The sequence below is a fragment of the Suncus etruscus genome, chromosome 2 (assembly GCF_024139225.1).
Source record: "Suncus etruscus isolate mSunEtr1 chromosome 2, mSunEtr1.pri.cur, whole genome shotgun sequence".
NCBI classification, from domain to species: domain Eukaryota; kingdom Metazoa; phylum Chordata; class Mammalia; order Eulipotyphla; family Soricidae; genus Suncus; species Suncus etruscus.
This window is the reverse complement of record NC_064849.1, coordinates 152,222,595-152,244,325: the sequence shown is the minus strand read 5'-3', so window position 1 is coordinate 152,244,325 and position 21,731 is coordinate 152,222,595. Positions and strand designations below refer to the sequence as shown.

Here is a 21,731-nt window from a genome sequence, read left to right as displayed (position 1 = left end):
GAAATGACTTTTTAATAGAATTTTGAGACAGTTGTTAGCAATTTGTAAAATTTTTGCTATTTTTGCTATTTTTGTAAAATGTTTGCTATATTATTATAAGCTGTTGTATCTAGAGAATTTCTTAGTGAAATAAAATAATTTTATTTAGAGAAGTTTACATAAATCAGTGAGAAGGGAGAGAAGGAGGGAGAGTGAGAGAGAGAGAGAGAGAGAGAGAGAGAGAGAGAGAGAGAGAGAGAGAGAGAGAAACTGAAAAGATAGTATAGAAGGCATCCTAGTGTAGAAGGCAATTGTAAGGCACTTGTCTTGCACACGGCCAACCTAGGTTTGATCTCCAGTATCCCATCCCATTTGGTCCCTGAACACTGCCAGAAGTTATTTCTGAGATGCCAGGAGTAAGCCCTGAGCATTGATGGGTATGGCCCATAAATAAAATCGATAGAGCTCATGGTCATGCAAGCATGAACATGGGCTTCTCTAGAGGGGAACTAAAAGAGTACATATCAGGTAGAGATGCGGGCCTGTCTCCAGGGTGGAGAATGTGCTGCGTTCAGGAATTGAACCATCTTATATAGAAATGTAACTAAGTGGTAAATAATAAATTCTATAATTTTTTCAAATATTTAGACTGATAAAATAATCTAAAATGATGCTTGTTTTGGCAGCACATAACTAAAATTGGAATGATCTAGAGAAGACTAGCATGGTTCCTATAAAAGGATGACTTGCAAATTCGTAAAGTGTTCCATATTTGGGGGGAACCATGGTGCTTAAATAAAGAAATTATTATTCATAAAAACAGTAATCTAAAATGCTTGGCAGTTCTTTAGCTTTAAAATTAATATCTTAGTAAAAATAAAATCAGGACTGGAAAGAAAGTTCAGTGGGGAGTGTACTTAACTTGCATGTGGTCTACGTGGGTTTAGTCTCTGCCACTTTATTAAGGCCTCCAAGCACCACTAGGCTCTGAGCACAGAGCCATGAGTAAGCCCCAAGCATGCTATGTATGGTCCAGAAACTGAAAAGAAGAAAAGTAAAATTTGTTGTGGTGAGTCTTTTTAATCTACCTACTTTTAATTGTGTTTGTCATTTTTCTACTAAAAGGAAATTCTTTCTATCCTTTCCACCAGTGGTAGATAATTCTTAAAAAAATAGTTGACTATCAAACAAAAGTAGAACTTAAAGTGCTTATTATCATGACTCTGATTTTCATTTCATAACTGATTTGTTATTATTTTTATTATGGGACCTGATCTGCTCAAGACTGTGCACTCAGAAATTATTCCTAACATGGGAAAGGGAATGTTGGGGGTTGGACTCAGGTCAGTTGCGTGGAAGGCAAGTGCCCTACCCACAGAACTATTACTCTCTAGCCTTCTCCATAAACTGATTTTTATTCAAAATGTTACGGAATAAAGCCTTTGAGAACTCATTTTATGCATTCACTCAAATAAGAGGTGATGAAGGACTTCAGAATTTTGGGTAATAGATTTAAAATGACCAGTTTGATTTATTTGAGAACTGCAACAGTACTATGGCTGCTGAAGTAAAGAATTGCCATTTTTGTTCACCTTCTGATTCAGGGATATCTTTCTCTCTCTCTAACCAAGCCACTGTCTTACTTGCCAGCTCTGGAGCATCTCAGCTCAATTGCCTGGGATTTATACAAGATAAAATTACAGTGTGTGCAACAAATGACTCATATCAGGTGACCCGAGAAAGAATGACCCAGGCAGAAGAGGAATCCCGCAACCGAAGCACAAAAGTTATCAAACCCGGTGGACCATATGTAGGTTTGTATACATATTTTTTGCTTCTCGCTAATTGGAATAATTCAAGATGACTATAGGTAAATACTGATAATATTAACATTACAAACACAGAAATTAGCTTTTGTAACATATGGCTTATAAACAAATGACATGACCAAAGATCCTTTGATCTTTTTGTTGTTGTTGTTTTGGTTTGTTTGCTCTTTGGATTTATGGGGTGGGGACAGGGATCAAACCCAGGTTTTGTGCACATGGCAAGTGCTGTACTGCTGAGCTATCTATATCTGTGGCCTATTCTTTTTTACTGCTGGCCAGTTGGGTGGATTGAAGCTTTCGTTCATAAATCCTGAATCTTCTGTTGTCTGTTACTACTACACAATATTGGAATTTGGTAAATAAAAACTTTATTATGAAGATTATAATAGTTGGACCTTTGTATTTTCTTTGTTATTAGATGGTGTCACTTCAATGATGCAATATAGTGCTTTTGTTTTGCATTTTTATTTGGGATATTTTTATAGTCAAACACATAGAATTTTTGAGTTGATAACTTCATTGTCACAGGTTATATTCCATTTTCAGAGCATCTCTGAAAACAAGGAATTTTTACTACAGAATACTAAAATGTGCTTATAGGAATGTATTATAGGGTATTATCTCTTTCATACCTCAATTGTGATGTGGTTTATAGGCTCTTTGTCCTCGTCTCCCTATTTGTTATCAGCTCATTCAAATATGCATCAGACTGAAGAGGGAAATATAACGTTTTTTAGGGTGGTAGTGTGGGTTACACCTAGCAGTGCTCAGGACGTTCTCTTGGCTCAGGAATCACTCCTGATGGGCTTGGGAGACTCTATGGGGTCTTACAGATCACACCTAGGTTGGCCCATAAAAGGCAAACACTCTACTCACTATATTATCTCTCTGGCCCAGGAACTGAAAATTTAAAGCACTGACATTATCAATTTTTTTAGATTGGTTTTTTTGGTTTGGGGCCATACTTGGTAGTGATACTCAAGGTCTAGTCTTGCTCCATGCTGACTGAATGCTCAGGGGCATGTGGTTGCAGGGATCAAATCTGGGCCTCCTACAAAGCCTGCTGAGCAGCTTCTCCTGCCATAGCTTCTGTGGTTTTGAAGAGTCACATTGACTGTTAATAGTAGTAGAAAGAACTATAAGAGCGAGGAAGAGCTCTTCCCGGCCCTGGGAAGTTTAATAATACAAATCACTGGATGGTAAATAATAAAAGGATATTTATTTAGAAACAAAAACTCACCAAGAAAATCCTAAAAAGTAAAAACTAGTCTTCTGAAGAACCACATCTCTTAACCAACATCTTCCTATGGTTTGGTATAATTCTGCTCCTGTTTTCCCATTGCTGACCCAGCTGCAAAATCAGATTTCAGAAACTCCACTAGTGTCGCTAATAAGTATTTCTTTGGAACAAAGCCAGTGCTCCTGGGACTTAGTGCTTAGCTTAGATACATTTAGTTTGGTTTAACAACAATTCATGGCTTCCCTGGGTATCTGTACCCCTGGGGCCTGGTTCCATGCCCAGTAAATTCCCAGCAATGAGATTTTCACCTCTCCTCTCCTGCAGAGTGAGGTAAAGACTTTTCAGCCTTCCTTTCTTTCTTCCCTTTAAAAGTTACTCAATTAACTTTTGTGCTTGAAGGCTTAATCTCATTGTTTTTAAGATATACAGTTGAATTTAGATACAGACTAGAAATTTTGCTTTTGTAGTTACTGAGTGTCTTACTCTGCTCAAAACCACCAGTTTATTTATAAACAGCTGGACAACTTGGTTTGTCTAAAGGAATTAGAAGACTTGAGCCATTCAAATGCTTTTTTCCTTCCCAGTCTGACTTGCTGAAAACTTTTACTTGATTTGTTCCAAGATTTCCAAATCTGTTCCTGTAATTTTCCATGAATAACTCTTGGGTAGTCCCAGAACTCATATGCATGTCCCTGTCCTAGACAAGTACGATTCATGTGTAGATTACAAAACAAACTGTTCAGTACCCACAAGCTGACTCTACAGGTACAACCTGGTGTTACTAAGGAAGTTCAGAATTTACAGTTTCTTACTAATTTGACAGGTACTTTAAACACACATTGCAGAGTGACCTCTAAGTTTGAAGTGATCAAGCTTTAATGGAATTTGATCTGCCAATGATCCAAGCAGACTTAGTGCCTCTCTGCCCTCTGCTGCACTCTGGCCACTGAGCTTTCTTGTCCAGTGTTTAGACTCGGCTCCAAAATCTGTTAAGAACCTCCCAAGCTTTTCATGCTCAAGCTCAGATAACAACCAACTCAGTCTGCCTTTTTTTTTTTTTTTTTTTTTGTTTTTGTTTTTTTTTTTTTGTTTTGGTTTTTTTGTTTTTGGGCCACACCCAGTGACACTCAGGGGTTACTCCTGGCTATGAGCTCAGAAATTGCTCCTGGCTTGGGGAACCATATGGGACGTCTGGGGATCGAACAGCGGTCTGTCCTCAGTTAGTGCATGCAAGGCAAACACCTTAGAACTTGCACTACTGCTCCAGCCCCAGTCTGCCTCTTCTTTTTGTTTTGTTTTGTTTTTTTTTGGGGGGGATAACACCCAGCAGCACTCAGGGGCTACTCCTGGCTTCATGCTCAGAAATCACCCTGGCAGGTTCGAGAACCACACGAGATGCCAGGATTTGAACCACTGTTCTTCTGCATGCAAGACAAACGCCCTACTGCTGTGGTGCTATCTCTCTTGCCCCAGCCTGCCTTTTCTTAATAGTCCCTGTTTCCCATTCCTTTTAATAATTTTTGTTGCTCTCATCTTTGCCTTCAGTTCTTCACCTAGAATTCAAACCTAGTTGCACCACTCTATTTTTGTTTGTTTGATTTTGGTTTGGGGGCCTCACCCAGTGGTACTCAGGGCTTACTCCTGGCTCTGCCCTCAGGAACTGCTCCTAACAAGCTCAGGGGACGATATTAAATGACAGGGATCAAACCTGGTTCTGCTGTATTTGAAAGCAAATGCCCTACCTGCTATACTTTTACTATAGCCCTGAACACTCAACTTTTTTAAAGTGTCAAATCAAGTCAAAATTGCAAAGGACCCAATTGGCTCTCCTGTTTGCTTTTTCTTTTTATGTTTGATTTTTTAAACTGTGTGTGTGTGTGTGTGTGTGTGTGTTTGTGTGTGTGTGTGTGTGTGTGTATCCAATCTATTACCTTGTTTCTTTCAGGTAGCTCAGCATGCATCTTACTGCTTTCTTCACACTGTCAAAGGGATCTAGTTTATTTATCAGCTCTTTGTTAAATAATAATTTCTTTATTTAAGCACCATGCTTATAAACATGTTCATAATTGAGTTTCAGCCATAAAATGCACACCTCCCTACACCAATGCAACTTTCCCACCACCAGTGTTCCCCCATTTTCCTCTTTATCAGCTCTTGGTGCTAGTCAGTCACCTTTAAAACCCAAAGCCTTCCTTGGCATTTCACTTGTGGCCACTCATCTAAATTGTGCAATCACCCTATGGGACAGGTTCTGATTACTACACCATTTTACATGATCAGTTTGTTTGTATCAACAAATAGCAAATGACATGTTGGACCTCATTTTTAAAGTCATGTTCTTTTGGTTAAGACAATAGAAGACACCTCTTTAATAATAGGTAAAAGTGGTACCAAAAGCTCAGCTCTGCCAGCTAGAAGTACCTGTAGAACAAGACTTTATTCAGCAGTGTCAGCCTCAATAGAGGACAGATGAGATGAATGCTGGTGGTGGCCTGATGCCAGGCCACGTTGGTGACAGCTAAACCTCACATACCAGCCAAAGGCTTAAGAGAGAATCCAGAGGCCTACCTGGCCTTGAACTCAGGGCAACATGCTGCTTCTGCCTTCATTTAGGCTGAGAGAAACAGAAGCATCTTTGCATAAGAAGCAGTAGGAGAGTTTTTAACTTAGAAAACATTTTTCCTCAATGACATTTCCAGTTCTAGTCATGGTATTAATTTCAGTGGTGAACGCTCTTATAACCCTTTGCCTTTGTTAAAGAAGAAAATCACTGTTTAATGAAGTTAACTGCTATCTTAGGCTGCTTAGATCCTATCTGTACTTTTGGAGTTTTGTTTGTTTGTTTGTTTCTTAAGATCAACACTTTAACTGCCAAAAAAGTGGCCAAAATGGCCATCCAGGGCCATCTCCTAAAGGAGATGAGCTTCGCCCAAGGTCATGAAGAAGATTATATAGGAAAAGAATATAGGGGTGTTCTAACCTTCTGATGATCTTTAAAATGATTGGCTATTGTTTATCCTTCCTTCTGCTTCCTTGTCCTTCCCTGATAGGCTACCTGGTATGGCCAGGTACCTTGGGGTGATTGATGTCTGTGGAAATAGGCTTGTGGAGACCTACACCATGTATGAACTTTGGGTTTTGACTGAATGATATATTTTTCTTGTTAAAAAATATTTTATTCCTGGGGTCGGAGTGATGGCGCAGCAGTAGGGTGTTTTCCTTATCACAGCTAACTCAGGACGAACCTCAGTTCGATCCCTGGTGTCCCATGTGGACCTCCCAAGCCAGGATTGATTTCTGAGCACATAGCCAGGAGTAACCCCTGAGCGTCACCCAGTGGGGCTCAAAATAATATATATATATATATATATATATATATATATATATATATATGTTATTACTGGCTTTATTTTATTTTATTTTTAAAATTTTATTAAAACATCATGATTTACAAAGTTATTCAGAGTTGTAGACATACTGTGTTCTAACACCGATCCCACCACCAGTTTCAATCTCATTCATCAGAGTTTCCATGTTCCCTCCCACCAACCAGTTATATATTTTTATGCAGGTTGAGTTTTATGTGCAGACTCGGGTTTTATAAAATAACCAATATAATTTTATACTTCTATTTCATTTTTTTCTAGCCTCTGTTCCATCTATCTTGTTTTTGATGATTATGTATGGGTTTGATTAACATTGAGTGCACAGTTTAACATTTGTGCAATTTCTTTTTTTTTTTTTTTTTGGTATTTTGGAGGGGTTTGGTTTTTTTTTGTTTTTTTTTTTGTTTGTTTGGTTTGGTTTTGGTTTTGGTTTTAGGCTCACGCCCATTAGCACTCTGAAGTCTGGCTTTACACTCAGAAGTCTTTCTAGCAGGCATGGGGGACCGTATGGAGGAATTGAAACAGGGTTCATCCCAGGTTGGATGCATGCAAGGCAAGCGCCTTACTGCTGTGCTATCGCTCCAACCCCACCAGCTTCTTTTCTTTATCCATCAAAAGAAGGTAGTATTTTTTAGTACAAAAATTTTTGTTTAAGTTACCATGATAACAGTTTAAAAATATTTGATAGTTGAGTTTTTGTCATATAATGTTCCCACACCATCCCTTCACCAGTGTTCATTTTTGTCCCCAGTTATCTTCATCATCCCACCTCCAGCCCCAGCCTCTATGCCTCTGTGGCAGACACTTTTCTTCTCTTTCTCTCTTTCTCCTTTTCCTCTTCTTCTCTTTTTCCATCTCTTACTATCCCTCTTTCCCACTCTATTTCTTCCCTTCCATTTTACACTCTTCCTCTTTCTCTCTATTTCTCTCTCTCTCTCTCAGTTCTCTTACTCTCGTTTTCTATTCTTCTCTCCCCTCTCTCTTAGTCTCTCCAACACCTCTCCCTATCTCTCCCTCCCTTTTTCCCCTCCTATCTTCCATAACACCATTCCTTCTGATATTTTTACCCAGGGCCTTAGACAGATGGGCAAATACCTTGTACCACCTCACAGTGAGGGCAAAAGTTAGATGTATGCTCCTTGTTATGAAACAGTGATTCAGATATAGTCCCAGAATACACAGCCCTGTCGGATCCACTGCTGCTGTTTATATAAGGAGCCCAGGGAATTGATTAGCAGTTGGGTCTGGGAAGAGAATTAGGTTCTCCCATAGGTTTTATTAAAAAGGCTTTTCTGAGGCAAATATGAAGAGGGGGGAAAAAAGCCTTTCTTCTGCCCTTTTTGAACCAGATATCCTGCTTTGCTTCTTTTTCCTTATTGTTTTTCTTTAGCATCTTAGTTCTATAGCTACTGGCAGTGATATTTTCTTCATCTATAATCTGTCTGACCCTAAACTAGAGAATTGCTTCTTCTTGGTCAGGAAGTACAAAGACAGTGAAGAGGCAGCAAACAAGTGATCTTTGAGTATCTTTCAGTGTGTTTGGATGATTCTTTCAGCATTTGAAAGAAATGAGTTGTCCTCTGACTGACTCTTGAAAAGAAAGAAAAAAATAGGTAAAGGTGAAGTAAGTGTACTGATGATAGGGGAGACATGGGACATGATGATGGGACAGCCTTAAGCCATCTTATCCCTGCCCAGAGTCTGGTCTCCTCTCCCCAATGCAGAGTAGCCCCAGATTTGTCTGCCTTTTGCCAACTTTGGAAAGGGTGAGGGAAGCGAAGAGACTGAAGCTCTCCTGAGAATAAGGATCAGAGGTGAGGCAGAAACACAGATGTGTCTTCTGAAACATGAGCCTGTACTGACTTTTCTGTGTGTCTGTAATTTTCTATGCTTGCCTTGAGTCATTCTAAATGGCTATTTGTGTGTATGAGCATTAAAAGGCATTTTCAGCCCACCACAGAAAGATGAGAGGGAAAAACTGCACCATCGACTTGTTTTGGGGTAGCATAAATAAAGCAGATTTCAAGAAGATGGGAATATGGAACTTAAAGCATTTCCCAGCAAGGTGTGATCCTGAGCCTATTGTTTTGTCCACAAATTCTTAGGAAGAGTCTCAAAACTAATGCTAACACCATTGCAATTGAAAAATGGTAGGGTGGGAAGGTCCCATTTGCTAGGGTATAAATGTCTCTCTGACTTTAAGGCTCTTGCAGCTGAGAACATGAAAAAACATATGTTGACTCTGGCTCTTCTGCCTGCTTGCTTTCTTAATCTTGTTCTCTTGTTGCTTGACACTTTGCTAGTTAGTCTTACTTCAGTTTGAAAGCCAGCAAACACTGACTCAAAGTTTATTGGTAGACAAAGTAGCTCAGCATACATTAGAAAAACCCTTATTTAAAACAATAATAACAAATTCTACCACAAAAAAGTCCAAGAAGGAAAGCTTGGTTGTTGATCATAGAAACTTCCATATGACTCAGTGAGTACTTTTCCATTTGAGTTTATCTCATCATTGCAAACCTGAAAATGGTACCCGATGCCTAATCATCAGGTTTCCCCAGTTTCACCCAAGAGATTCTGCATACATGGCTGTGAGCATGGTGCTCTCCCACATTATTTTTTCAAAATAAGTAGTGTTGTTCTGCCCATCTCATATAATTTAGCCACCTCTCAATTCAGAAAAATACTGAAACAATCTATATCTAACTCTAAAACCTACATCTATCTCTAAAACTCTAATTGCCCTTGATTTAATAGTTCTTATCATCATGTAGTGTAACCTTCATGTTAAGTTCTTTTGTTGTCCAATACTTGGATTTGATATGTGCCACTGGTTAAAATCAGAGAATTAGAAAAATGTAGCAGCCAATAAAAGTCTTGTCTCTTTATCTCTGCTCTAGGTAGAATAGTGTCAGATAAACAACCCAGTTAATCAGGCCACTAGAGCACCTGAACTGACAGAAATCTTAGTCAGCAAAATTCCATCCTTTTAGGTTGCTCAACATCGAAAGCTGCTCTGAAGTACTCCATGTTTCTGGTTATCCTAAAACAATAGCCCCCTCACAGTATCCCACCATTTTCTTCCTCCTCATTATCTGGCAAACATAAATTGAGGGGCTTCATATACTAGATGAACTGTAAGATTCCACCTCAGAAATGAGAAAATTCTCACTTCTGATTCTCCAAGAAGGAATGGTTTCTCAATGTCAGCGCCAGCTCTTTCCTTGTAGCTTTAAACATTCACATAGTCTTCAGGTTACTTTACTGAAGCTTAAGATCATTTCTAAAAGTAGCCACTGGCCAAACACTTGTCCCTGTTAAGTCTAAGCAAAAAGGTGGGTTAATGGTAGCAAGGCAGCAAGCCTGTGTGGAGAGGATGTTAAGGCCTCCTTTTTGCCGCTTTCTACATTTCTGACTCGTTAAGACACTCAGCACCACAGAGAAGATCCACTTGTCAGCTCTGTGGAAAGTATCTGGTTGTTTGGTTGGCTTTACATTTTGATTTGTAGTTTTAGAGGGTTAGTTCATTTGTTTTTCTTTTTGGATGCTCAGAATTTGTTTTGGAGTGTTGAAAGTGAATGTGACTGATACATTCATTGTTAATCCCAAATTATACCTGACTCTTCACTCTGTGAGAGTTCCTGGGTCTGTGAGATTATTAAGTGATGCCTTAATGATCCAGCCAAACATGTACATGTTCTCAGTGAAGTAGGATAAGTACTTCACACATTTCACATGTTCACTCTATATCTGCCAAGGAAATGGCATAGAATGGGTATATTTAACTTCAGTACTTAACTCAGGTGAGCATGGAAATAACTATTTCCTCTTAATGTCAAATACCTCAATCTTACACTTTCCAATCTATTGCTATGGCATGTGTCACTAATTATACTGCATGTGTAGCTAAGTGACTAAAATACTATCATACTTATCTGTAATACTTCTCTATCCCAATAAATGATTCTGTGAAAAAATAATATTTTACTCATTTACTCAGAATGTTTGCATTTGATAGCTCTTACACGTCAAAACTAGGGGCAGGGGCCCGGAGAGATAGCACAGTGGCGTTTGCCTTGCAAGCAGCCAATCCAGGACCACAGGTGGTTGGTTCGAATCCTGATGTCCCATATGGTCCCCCGTGCCTGCCAGGAGCTATTTCTGAGCTGACAGACAGGAGTAACCCCTGAGCACCGCCGGGTGTGGCCCAAAAACAAAACAAAAAAAAAAACAAAAAACAAAAAAACAAAAAAAAAAACTAAGGGGCAGAAGATATTTCAGCAGAGTACGTGCTTATTATTATTAGCAAGGTTCAATTCCCCTGAGCACTGCCATGTGTGGCCCTGGAGACCTCCAGTAGTGACCTCCAGGGTGACTAGGCATCCCTGGCACTGCAGTATTCAATCAGCATGGTACCCTTTGGCCTGGTTGGCTAAGAATCATTGGTGCGGACCCTCCCCACCCACACACACAACTCCTGAATACTGCTTGGGAGGCCTCTTATAAAGTAAAAACTGAAATTCATAGCCTCTATTCTCTCCAGAAATGTAGAGTTATCTAGAGTTGTGAAAACTGAGATCTTCATTTTCTGCAAATGCCTTTAGGGAAAAGAGTGCAGATTCGGAAGGCACCTCAAGCTGTTTCAGATGCAGTGCCAGAAAGGAAGAGGTCAACCCCCATGAACCCCGCAAACACGATTCGAAAGATGCACAGCAGCAGCAGTGTTTCCCAGAGGCCTTATAGGGACAGGGTGATCCACTTACTGGCACTGAAGGCCTACAAGAAACCGGAGTTACTGGCACGACTGCAGAAAGATGGTGTCAATCAAAAAGACAAGAACTCCCTAGGAGCAATTCTGCAACAGGTGAGGACAGCTTGCTTCTTGTTGAACAGTTTGTCTGAGAAGGCTTGTAGTTGCTGCTGTTGTTTAGGTAGAGACGTTTTGGATTATTTCAGTTCATGAAATGTGAAATATAATCCTGACTATTAACTTACTCTTTCATAAGAACTAAGTGAAAAGTGGACATTTACATTGGGTTTATAAGTTACAGGCTTCTGAATGGCTTGTGAAAAAGTAAAGTTTCAGAGCATTATCTTCATTTGGATTAAACAAAATTTTCCCTGAAATCCCCTTAGGAAAGTAAGACATTTTTGTTGCCACTTGTCAGTAGTGAATCAACTAAACATTGCTTCATTTTTTATTGGTTTTTAGGGGCTGAAGTTGTGCTTTGGATTTTATTGGTCAAGCTTATTGGTATAAGCTAGAATATTTTTATCTAATAAATAGTTCTATATATATTTTACCTTGCATACTCTTTGCTGTCTATATTACTCTGATTTGACTACCATTGAGTATGCTAAGATCAGTCACTCATCTTCTTTAAAGGATATGAATGTGTAAAATATTTGTGCTGATTAATTACCTGATAATCACAAGCCTATATACAAAAAGTAGGTCATTCGTTTTGTCAAAGTCAATAGTTTGTCATAACTGCCTACATATTTTATTCTGACTTTGGATTATACATGTTGATGAATATCCAGTGCACCCTAAGTGCCAACCCAGCTGTTTACTTTTTATTCATTTATTCATTTGTTGGTTATTGAAACAAACCCATCTATGTTCAGCGCTTGCCTCTAACTTTGTCATCAGGGATGGTGGTGCTCAGGGAATCATATGCAGTGCCAGGAATTAAACCTGGGTCAGCTATATGCAAGCAAGTACCTTGCTTGCTAAACAATATCTCTGGCCTGATCTTTTCTTTCTTTCTTTATTTTAAAACTGTAACAATTCCAAATTTTTCTTAAATTCATCACTTAAAACATAAAACTGAAAAAAAAAAAAACATAAAACTCTGCAGATTTTTATCTATAGTCAAGAAATAAGGCCTTAAAGAGGTTTTTTTGTTTGTTTTCTCTCACATTTAAGACTTGATACTGTAATGAAAGAGGAAACCATAAATTTTAATTCTGGGCTAATCATTCCCCAATTTATCATGGTCAATCTTGGAGATTTTTAGAAAACAATTATTTTTTAATTTAGACACCATATTTTATAATACTATTATAATAATTTTTCAGAGACACAAAGTTCTAATACCACACCCTCTACCAGAGTGTCAGCATCCCTCCACCAAGGTCTCCTGTTCGTCCCCCTTCCTCTTGTAAACTTGGTTCTCTAAGGCAACTTTCAAGGACCAATGGAAGAAGTCATTCTGTATTGAATCTTCTAACAAACTTCACTTGGCATGAATTCCATCCACATAACAGAAACTCGTATTATTTCATCTTATAGCTGAGTAGTATTCTATTGTTTATCTATAACACAGTCTTTTTTATTCACTCATCTTCCTTTGGGCACTTCTGTTGGTTCTATATCTTGACTATTTTGAATAGTGCACATAACAAATGTCTTTTCAGTATAGTGGTTTTTGTCCCTTGGATAGATAGATGCCAAAAGAGTGGAGTTTCTGGGTCATATTGAAGTTCAACATTTAATTTTTTGAGGTCTCCATTACTGTTTTCTTTAGTAGCTGAACAAAGTTCCATTCTCACCAACAGTAAATGAGTGATCCTGGGAAGTAGTTTAAATCTTGATGTCATATAGTACTTTTAAGAGCTTAAAGACAAGATGAAAGTAAGAATGAGGGTGTGTGTTTAGTCATTTATTTGATCAAAGGGGAAGTTCAGGTTATGAATCACAAAATATGTGGTGGCTGAGTCTTCAGAAGGTTGTAAAAGACTTCCTAGCTTAAAGGATGAGAGTGCAAAATGATGGCAGAGGGAACTCAGAAGCTGCTACTGATTTGTGTCTATATGTGATTACATATATGCCTAGACATAAATATATTTTAATATGTATGGACCTACTCCTGACATGAAGTGTTGATTCTTGGGTAGAATCTAGAAATACTCTCATCCTGCCTGCATATTAGAATCATTTAGAGAGCATATCTCAACCAGGCCCGCAGTATATTTTAAAGGGTTCATATATGAAAAACTTAGCTAAAAAACTCACTTCTAATGAGATGTCAATGAAATGACCTTAAAATTAGTTTAGCTGTGAGAGCATTCTATTTTATAACCTTAATATCAGTTTAGCTTTGAGAAAAAAAATCAGCAAAGTATATGTAGTAGTATTTTAAAAATAAAAGACTTTTATTTAATACAAAAACTCTATAGAAAATAACATTAAGATTATATTTCTTCTGACCTTAGACCTCACAGTTGAATCCATACATTTGTGTTGTCATGTGATCTAGGTCTGGACACTAGGAATTGTAATTAAATTGTAAGATTACTCTTGGAAATAAACTGGCTGAATAATAACAGTTATTTGAGGGTTATTTTGGTTTATGTCTTAACTTACTGATTTGAGGGAGTTATAAGGCATTAGAATAAGTGATTTTTTGGGAGAAATGACAGGCCCAGGAACAAACTTAGCTATCCAAGTAAATGACAGACACAGTATCAAAATTGATATTTTGTATGGAGATAATTTTTGTTGATTGCTGAAGGGCAAGTTTCTTACACATTACAGCACTGTTTGGTTTTTACTTACTATAAATGTTTAAGGATTTTTTTTTTTTTTTTTTTTTTGGGGTATGAAAGCAATTTATTTCACTTCAGGCAACAAAAGCAGGTGTGACAGCAAACCTGAATCATAAGAGCCCTATCAACCATCAATTATTTTTAGCATGCCTCTTAACTTTTCTTTCCCCCGGTTTCTTGTCCTCTGTGCAAGAGTCTTGAACTGGTAGCCACTTTAGGGGGTGCCGGCGGTAAATGGGCCACGGAGGAAGCGTCAGCAAGCACGAAAAGGCAAATCCAGCCATCACTATGTAGACCGTCCACCCGAACTGCTCCGCCACGTACCCGTAGATAAATCCCACTATTGCAGAAAAAAGAATGATGCCCTGAAACATCTGTTCCGCCAGCTTCTGGCCTTTGTAATCCATTTGCGTGGGGAGCGAGCTCAGGTGCTCCAGCATGTCGTCCTCGGGCTCGGGGCCGGGGCCGTGCGACGGGCAGCGGGGCGCCGACAGTCTCGGACCGGGCAGCCGCAGCGGGGGCAAATGTTTAAGGATTTTTATTTTAATTCTAAAATAATGGAGTTAATGACCAGAAGTAAGTAGTAAAACTGCTAACATAACTGAGATTGCTTTGACCATAAAAAGAAAGATTTTAAAACAAGCAAACACTTTCTTCCCGTTTCCTAATGTGGCTTAATACATGATTAGAAGATCTGGTGCAAATGGCATTGTTGGGGTGAGGGTGTTTGTTCAACCACATATACAGGGTTCTTACTCCCAAATGAAGTGGAGCAGCAGTTTTTGCTCTCTGAACATTGCATTGTTAGCTTTTGGGTCCTTTGATCCTTTGGGTCTATTGGTATAAGTATTTCAATGGAAATCCAGTTAAAAGATGGCCTCTTCTAGGCTAGGAAATAAGAAAAACAAGACAAAAACATCTAATGCTCTGTTTATACTTCAATTACTAGGTAGCCAATCTGAACCCTAAGGACCTCTCCTATACCTTAAAGGATTATGTGTTTAAAGAGCTTCAGAGAGATTGGCCAGGATACAGTGAATTAGACAGACGCACATTAGAGTCAACACTTTCTAGGTAAGTTTTCTGTTTCCTTGTTTCCCTTTCAAAAATGAAGGTAGTAAATCATTGTTTTAGTCATTGTTCTTTTGGTATCAAGACTCAAAAAGAAAACATGGATAAACTTTCTATCGTGAACACTGAAAAATATTTTCCATAATTAGAATACATATGTCATTTACAGAAAACTAAATCCATCTCAGAATGCTGCCAGCACCAGCTGCTCAGAATCTCCTGTGTGTTCCAGTAGAGACACTGCATCTTCTCCTCAGGTACTTAATAAGATGTCTAGTCATAGGCTGGAAATGGATGTTAGAGGGCTTATAATTTAAGCCCTCTGATCTGTAAGCCAGGGAAAGAGGGCTTAGAGAAGTGTCCAGCTGGTTAGTTGCATAGCTGGTTATCAGCATAAGCAGCCATATAAAGTCCTATAGCTGGTTAGTGACAGAACTTAATGGAGAATCGGGGTCTTTACTTTTAGCCCAGAATCCTTCCCTCAGAAGAGTACTGCTTACCAAATGTCTCCTTGGTTTTTATCTGTGAAGTTTGTATTTTGGAACCAGAGAGGTACAGTGGGTAGTGCACATGCCTTAACATGATTAATCCAGATTTGATCCCTGACACTGTATATGGTCCCTTCAGCAAGGCCTAAACACAGAGCCAGGAGTAAGCACAGAGAACTGCCTGGTGTGGTTCAAAAACCAAAACAAATTCTAAATTTTATCTACTTTTCTAGTCATTGACTAGAGTGACTATTTCTGAACCAGTTCCAGATACATACAAAATTGAAGAATTTGCCTTTATTTTCTTCTAACATCTTCTAATTTATTTGATGTTGGAGGCTTTGTTTTTCTCTCATTTTTATGAACCATGATTTGCAATACTGTAAATAAGAGTTTCATGTCCACTTCTCTCCACCAATGTCCCAGGGATGACCCCTTCTATCCACTCCCACCCCCAAACCCAGGAAGTTCATCTCTTTAGATCAAGTTTCCAGTTCTGTTACCTTGCATCATTGATTGTTTCCTTATTGTCATTTTTATCACACATATGAGAGAGATCATGTGTCTCTTTCTTTTCTGACTTCACTCCACCAGTTCTATCCATGTGGCAATGTAATTTCAGCTTTTCTTATAGCTGAGTAGTATTCTGTTAAATACATGTGCCACATAGTTCCTTATTCAGTCATCTGTTCTTGAGCACTTGGGTTATTTCCAGATCTTAGCATTTGTGAATAATGCTGCAGTGAACATAGGGGTACAAATGTCTTTCCAAAATAGTGTTTGGACCCTTAGGTTAGATGTGGAGAAGTGAAATTTCTGGGTCTTATGGAAGTTCAAGTATTAGTTTTTGGAAGAATACCCATATTGTTTTTCTTGGAGGCAACTGACATTTCCACAAACAGTAAATAACGATTCCTTTCCCCACATCCTAATTAGCACTGATTATTTTTCATATGTGTGTCAATCTATGTATATTAAGCAAATAAGCAAGTCCTTCCATTCTCACATGTTTTCTTCAAGTGTTTCAATTAGAGTTGAAACAGAATACTTCAATCAATTTTCATTTCAGTTTGGAGCTTCCCCTAGGGTTTCAGCCCATCCGAGAAAAAGGCAAATAGATAGACTTGGGGGAGTTTTAAGTTCAAGCACACATGGTTTTGCCAGGAAATGGTCAGATTTAAATCCTCAATTTCCTGATTTTCTGCAACTTGCAATAGAACATATATCTCATCACTCCATCAATTTTACAACATTTTTAAGACCAGTGCATAATAAAGAGTGTTCTCTCTGAATTTCTTCCCAAGGGTTAGGAAGCTGACAGACATACAGAGAAAAAGCAGTGTGCCCTGAGCAAAAGTCTGTGCACATGTCTGAAAATGTTAAGGATCTATTACCTATCTCTCCCCATCTGTAAAAAAGAAAGCAGAGCAATGGCAAAGTAAAGTACTGTCAGTAGAGGCCTGACTTCTAATGTCAGCAACTCTGAAGCTACTTATGCTCTGAACTAATTGTATACTAGGTGCCAAATCAATGGTGCTGAACTGAGAACACAGGATAAATTAATGGAATGGTTAACTCTGACTTTCAGGCTGAATATGTCACAGTTGTTACATTGTGATGTATGTTTTGTGTTTCTCAGTTAGGAATTTTTAATTTAACTACTGTAATTGTTGCCAGATTGAGTTAATATTAAAAATGTTTGAAATTAATTTTACATCATTTCTACAGATCTATGAACCAATTATGAAGGCTTACATTTTTTTTTTGTTTTTGCTTTTTTTATTTTGGGCCACACCTGGTGAAGCTCAGGGGTTACTCCTGGCTATGCACTCAGAAATTGTTCCTGGCTTGGGGGACTATATGGGATACCAGGGATCGAACCGAGGTCCATCCTGAGTCAGTCACATGCAAGGCAAACACCCTACTGCTGCATTATCACTCTGGCTCCATATGAAGGCTTACATTTTAAGTCAAGTAATACAGGGAAAATACTAGATGATATTTTAGTAGTGAGAGACTTAGAGAAATTACTCTGAAAATGCTAGCTGTTCTCATCTTAAGATGTGAGCCATAATAACTGACAATTGTAACATGCATATTTGGAGATTTTTTAGCAATTTAGAGATTAAATACACACATACTTCTTGTCCTTTACCAACTCGGTTAGTGTCACAGAATGAAATATAACAATCTACTTTCTCCTCTCAAGAAATACCATTTTGCAAGCTATGCATGCCAACAGAGATAATAGTCCATCAGCAATATATCATACTCTGCTGAGTGGTATAAGCCATATAAACTAGCATAATCATCTCCATGAATTTGAGTGAAGCAGAATACTCAGAAAACATAAAATTATCTTGGGGAAAAAAGTATGTTCACCAGATTCTTTTTCTAGTGATATTACTTTGGTTGATAAGGTATGTTTGGAGAAAAAGGAAGGCAAATCTCCGGGAGAGAGATTAAAGTCTAAGTTACATCATTGTTCATACAGTCACTCGTCCAGCCTGTGTTGAATTTTGGTGACTTTGGCTTAGTTTATGTTTCTTTCTCCCCCTCACTCCTTCCTGATCCAGAAACGGTCCCTAGATTCAGATTTCATTGACCCTTTGATGAGTAAGAAAGCTCGGATCTCTCACCTGACAAACAGAGTGCCACCAACGCTGAATGGCCACTTGAATCCCACCAGTGAGAAGTTGGCTGCGGGACTTCCGCCACCCCCTGCAGCTGCTGCTATTCCCAGCCCCCCACCACTGCCTTCTACCCACCTGCCCGTCTCTAACCCTCCCCAGACTGTCAACTCCAACTCCAATTCCCCCAGCACTCCAGAAGGCCGGGGGACTCAAGACCTGCCACTTGACAGTTTTAGTCAAAACGGTAGTATCTATGAGGACCAGCAAGACAAATATACCTCTAGGACTTCTCTGGAAAACTTAGCCCCTGGTTCTGATCTCCTCAAGTGTCCAAAGCCTATGGAAGAAAATCATTCATCGTCTCACAAGAAGTCCAAAAAGAAGTCTAAAAAACACAAGGAAAAGGACCAAATGAAAAAGCATGACATTGAGACCATCGAGGAAACAGAAGAGGACCCGGAAAGAGAAGAGGAAATTGCCAAGCTCAGCAATGCCAGTCCAGACTCCAGTGAAGGTATCTGATCTCTGTCAATACCGACCACACTTACTTCATGAATGCAAGTGTGGACTCATGAATGTGTGAGCTTGCTTTTAGGATTCCTGATGCTTTTATTATCATTTGACCTCCATGGTAGTTATTGATGTCACTATTTTGCTTTGGAACAGGTTTTCATCTCTTGAAATTATTTTTGTTTTTGTTCTGGTTTTTTTGGGGGGAGGGGGTCCTTACCTGGCCAGGCTCATGGGTTACTCCTGGCTCTGCATTTAGGAATCACTCCTGGTGGTATTCGCGAACCATATAGGGTAGTAGAAATTGAACACAGGTCCACCCCATGCAAAGAAAGCACTTTCCCCACTGTACTATCTCTCTGGCCTCTCTTTCCCATTTTACAGTTGTTATTTTGAGCCAACTCTTGGGTTTTCTGTCTTATTAATGAGATACTGTTCTTTGAGGATGACCTATCCTCCTCCAGACACAGGTATGTGACTCTAGCCTATTGGTGACTCTTGAACTGATTTAACTAGGCACACAGTAATAAAAATAATCCTTTCTGGGAGGCAGAGTGATAGTACAGTGGGTAGGGCATTTGCCTTGGATATGGCCTACCCAGGTTTAATCTCTATCTGATCTCCAAGACAGGAGTAACTCCTGCTTTAATTAATATTAGTACACGGGAAATGTCATTTTTAAATAAGACAGTCAAGGTAAAATTACATCTGCAGGGCCATAGCATTATCTTTGATCAGAGTGACAGCAGCTTCATTTTTATAGTACTGTAGTTGCCTTATTAGTATGTTGGCTCTTAAGACATTTATACCCTAAATTTTGAAAACCTTGTTTTAGTAATTAATATTAGTTTTTATTAATAAAAAATTAAATAGTTTAAGCTTAGAATCTTTAAGAGGCAAATATCTAGCAGTTCTAAAATGCTTAAGATAATGTTTTACCTCAAAAGAAGAGTTAATTGGGGGCCAGAGTAGTGGACACAGCAGTCAGGTGATAAGTTTGCAGGTGGCTAACCTAGGACAGACCAAAATTTGATCCCCAGACGTCGCATATGGTTCTCCAAACCAGGAGCGATTTCTGAGCACAGAAAAGTAACCCCTGAGCATCACAAAAAGCAAAAAAAAAAAAAAAAAAAAAAAAAAAAAAAACCACACAAAAACTAATCAGTAGGAATGCTGCTTACCCTAAGGTGTAGTGACTTTTAAAAGCTAATAAATTAGATTTTTCTTATTTAACAAAAGTTGCCCTCCAAAACTTGCTGTCTTGCATACCAGCATATAGAAATCTATAGTTTAGCACGGAGGCCAATTTAAAGCCCAGAATAACTAAGGCAAAAATTCCCCTGGAAAACACAACTTTATAAAAGTTGCTCTAGTGGTTTTCGGGGGGGCTGGAGAGATTGCATGGAGATAGGGTGTTTGCTTTGCATGCAGAATGGTGGTTTGAATCCTGGCATCCTATAGGATCTCCTGAGCCTGCCAGGAGCAATTTCTGAGTGTAGAGCCAGGAGTAACCCCTGAGCGCTGTCGAGTGTGACAAAAAAAAAAAAAAAGAAAGTGGTTTTCAACCTTTTAACCTGCAAAAGGCTCTGGTCTGAGCTTGCTGAGGGCTGGAGGTGGTTAACCAGTAGTGTGAGCAGTGCTGCTTCTGGGGGTCTTGTCTTGTTAAGCTTTATTCTCATAAGAATGGCAAGAATAGTAGGAAGACGTAAGGGACTTAGCTGGCACTAGGAAAGGGCTGTAGTTTGGGATATCTAGATATAGATAGAAACTTAAAACACAACTTACTAGGAACAAAAGGTTTATATTGAGAGAAATTAAGGATGAGGTCATGTTTCATGAGATCATGGTTGAGGCAATAGATGAGGTCATGGATGAGGTAATGGTCAAGTGAAGGAATTCCAGAGCAAAAGGATCTGTGGAGTGGTGACCAGGTAAAAGCAGGTACAAGTTCACTTTCATCAGTGCTTCTGACAGGATGTTATCCTTTTTTGGAATGTTACCAGGGTGGCCCAGTCCACACAAAAATAAGCTTCTGATGTGCCTTACCTTGAGTCCATTTAAAATGACTCAGCTTGTCACAGACTATAACACTGATATCTGTGACTCTTAAGTCTGACTGTTTTACTATATGGAAAATAACATAGTATTATAACATAGTATAACATAGTATTCTATAATGGCATAGTCTACTATAATGTCCTTATTGACCTTAATTGAACAGGGGTGGTGAACAGAATTTTTACCTCACTCAAAATGGCAAAATGCAATATGTGTTTAATATATTATAGTTTTTTTTTAGTTTTTGTGTGTGTGTGTGTGTGTGTGTGTGTGTGTTTTTGGGCCACACCCGGTAACGCTCAGGGGTTACTCCTGGCTATGTGCTCAGAAGTTGCTCCTGGCTTGGGGGACCATATGGGACACCGGGGGATCGAACCGCGGTCCATCCAAGGCTAGCGCAGGCAAGGCAGGCACCTTACCTTTAGCACCACCGCCCGGCTCCCTTAATATATTATTGTTAAAATTAGATGCTTTTGTGTAAGTGTTTGTCTGTTTTGACAGGTCACTGCTGTGTGGTGTGGCTCTTTGACTCTCACAGTTTAAAATTTTGCCTCTTTGTGTTGAACTTGTTCGCCACCCCTGTTAATTGAATATGTTGCATGTCAAAGCATATGTCCAAGAATATTCAGCTAAGAGTTGTGGCCCAAAGATGCGGGTCTGCCCTTTTTCTGTGAGGTGGTGAAATCCCATGTTGAGAGCTTATAAACCAAGTACCTAGATGTGTTTGCTATACCTCCAGCTGCAGATGGTGATCCTGAATCAGAGGAGGCTGTGCTGGGAGGGCAGAATTCTGATTAGAGACAGACCAGCTGTTAGAAGATCTAGTGTCTGAGTTTTCTATGGAGGGCATAGTACTCTCAAAAATCAGTTGAAGATTTTAATACAAGAGAGTTCCAGATTCAAACTCTGCAGCAGTAGGAACTTTGATAGTGGGTCGGCCTAACACTAGTATCTGTGGCAAAGATGAAACTAGGAGATACAACTGG

At 39.0% G+C, this 21,731-nt stretch overlaps 2 protein-coding genes and 1 non-coding gene across 3 annotated transcripts in view; 2 read left to right on the top strand and 1 right to left on the bottom strand.

The window, feature by feature from the left end:
* The window catches only part of ELL2 (elongation factor for RNA polymerase II 2), an 89,824-nt gene that overhangs the window by 57,323 nt on the left and 10,770 nt on the right, over positions 1 to 21,731 (top strand). The window contains exons 4-8 of the mRNA XM_049769176.1: positions 1,630 to 1,793; positions 11,039 to 11,298; positions 14,935 to 15,059; positions 15,226 to 15,313; positions 18,121 to 18,691. Of these exons, the coding sequence (XP_049625133.1) occupies positions 1,630 to 1,793; positions 11,039 to 11,298; positions 14,935 to 15,059; positions 15,226 to 15,313; positions 18,121 to 18,691 (1,208 nt within the window). The remainder of the gene's footprint in view (positions 1 to 1,629; positions 1,794 to 11,038; positions 11,299 to 14,934; positions 15,060 to 15,225; positions 15,314 to 18,120; positions 18,692 to 21,731) is intronic.
* LOC126002355 (U6 spliceosomal RNA) lies at positions 651 to 755 on the top strand. The gene has a single exon (XR_007493088.1). It is a non-coding gene; the product is annotated as a U6 spliceosomal RNA (small nuclear RNA).
* Positions 14,012 to 14,494, bottom strand: LOC126001974 (signal peptidase complex subunit 1). Its single transcript, XM_049769169.1, has one exon. The coding sequence runs from the start codon at positions 14,423 to 14,425 to the stop codon at positions 14,117 to 14,119; it is 309 nt and encodes a 102-aa protein (XP_049625126.1). The 5' UTR covers positions 14,426 to 14,494; the 3' UTR covers positions 14,012 to 14,116.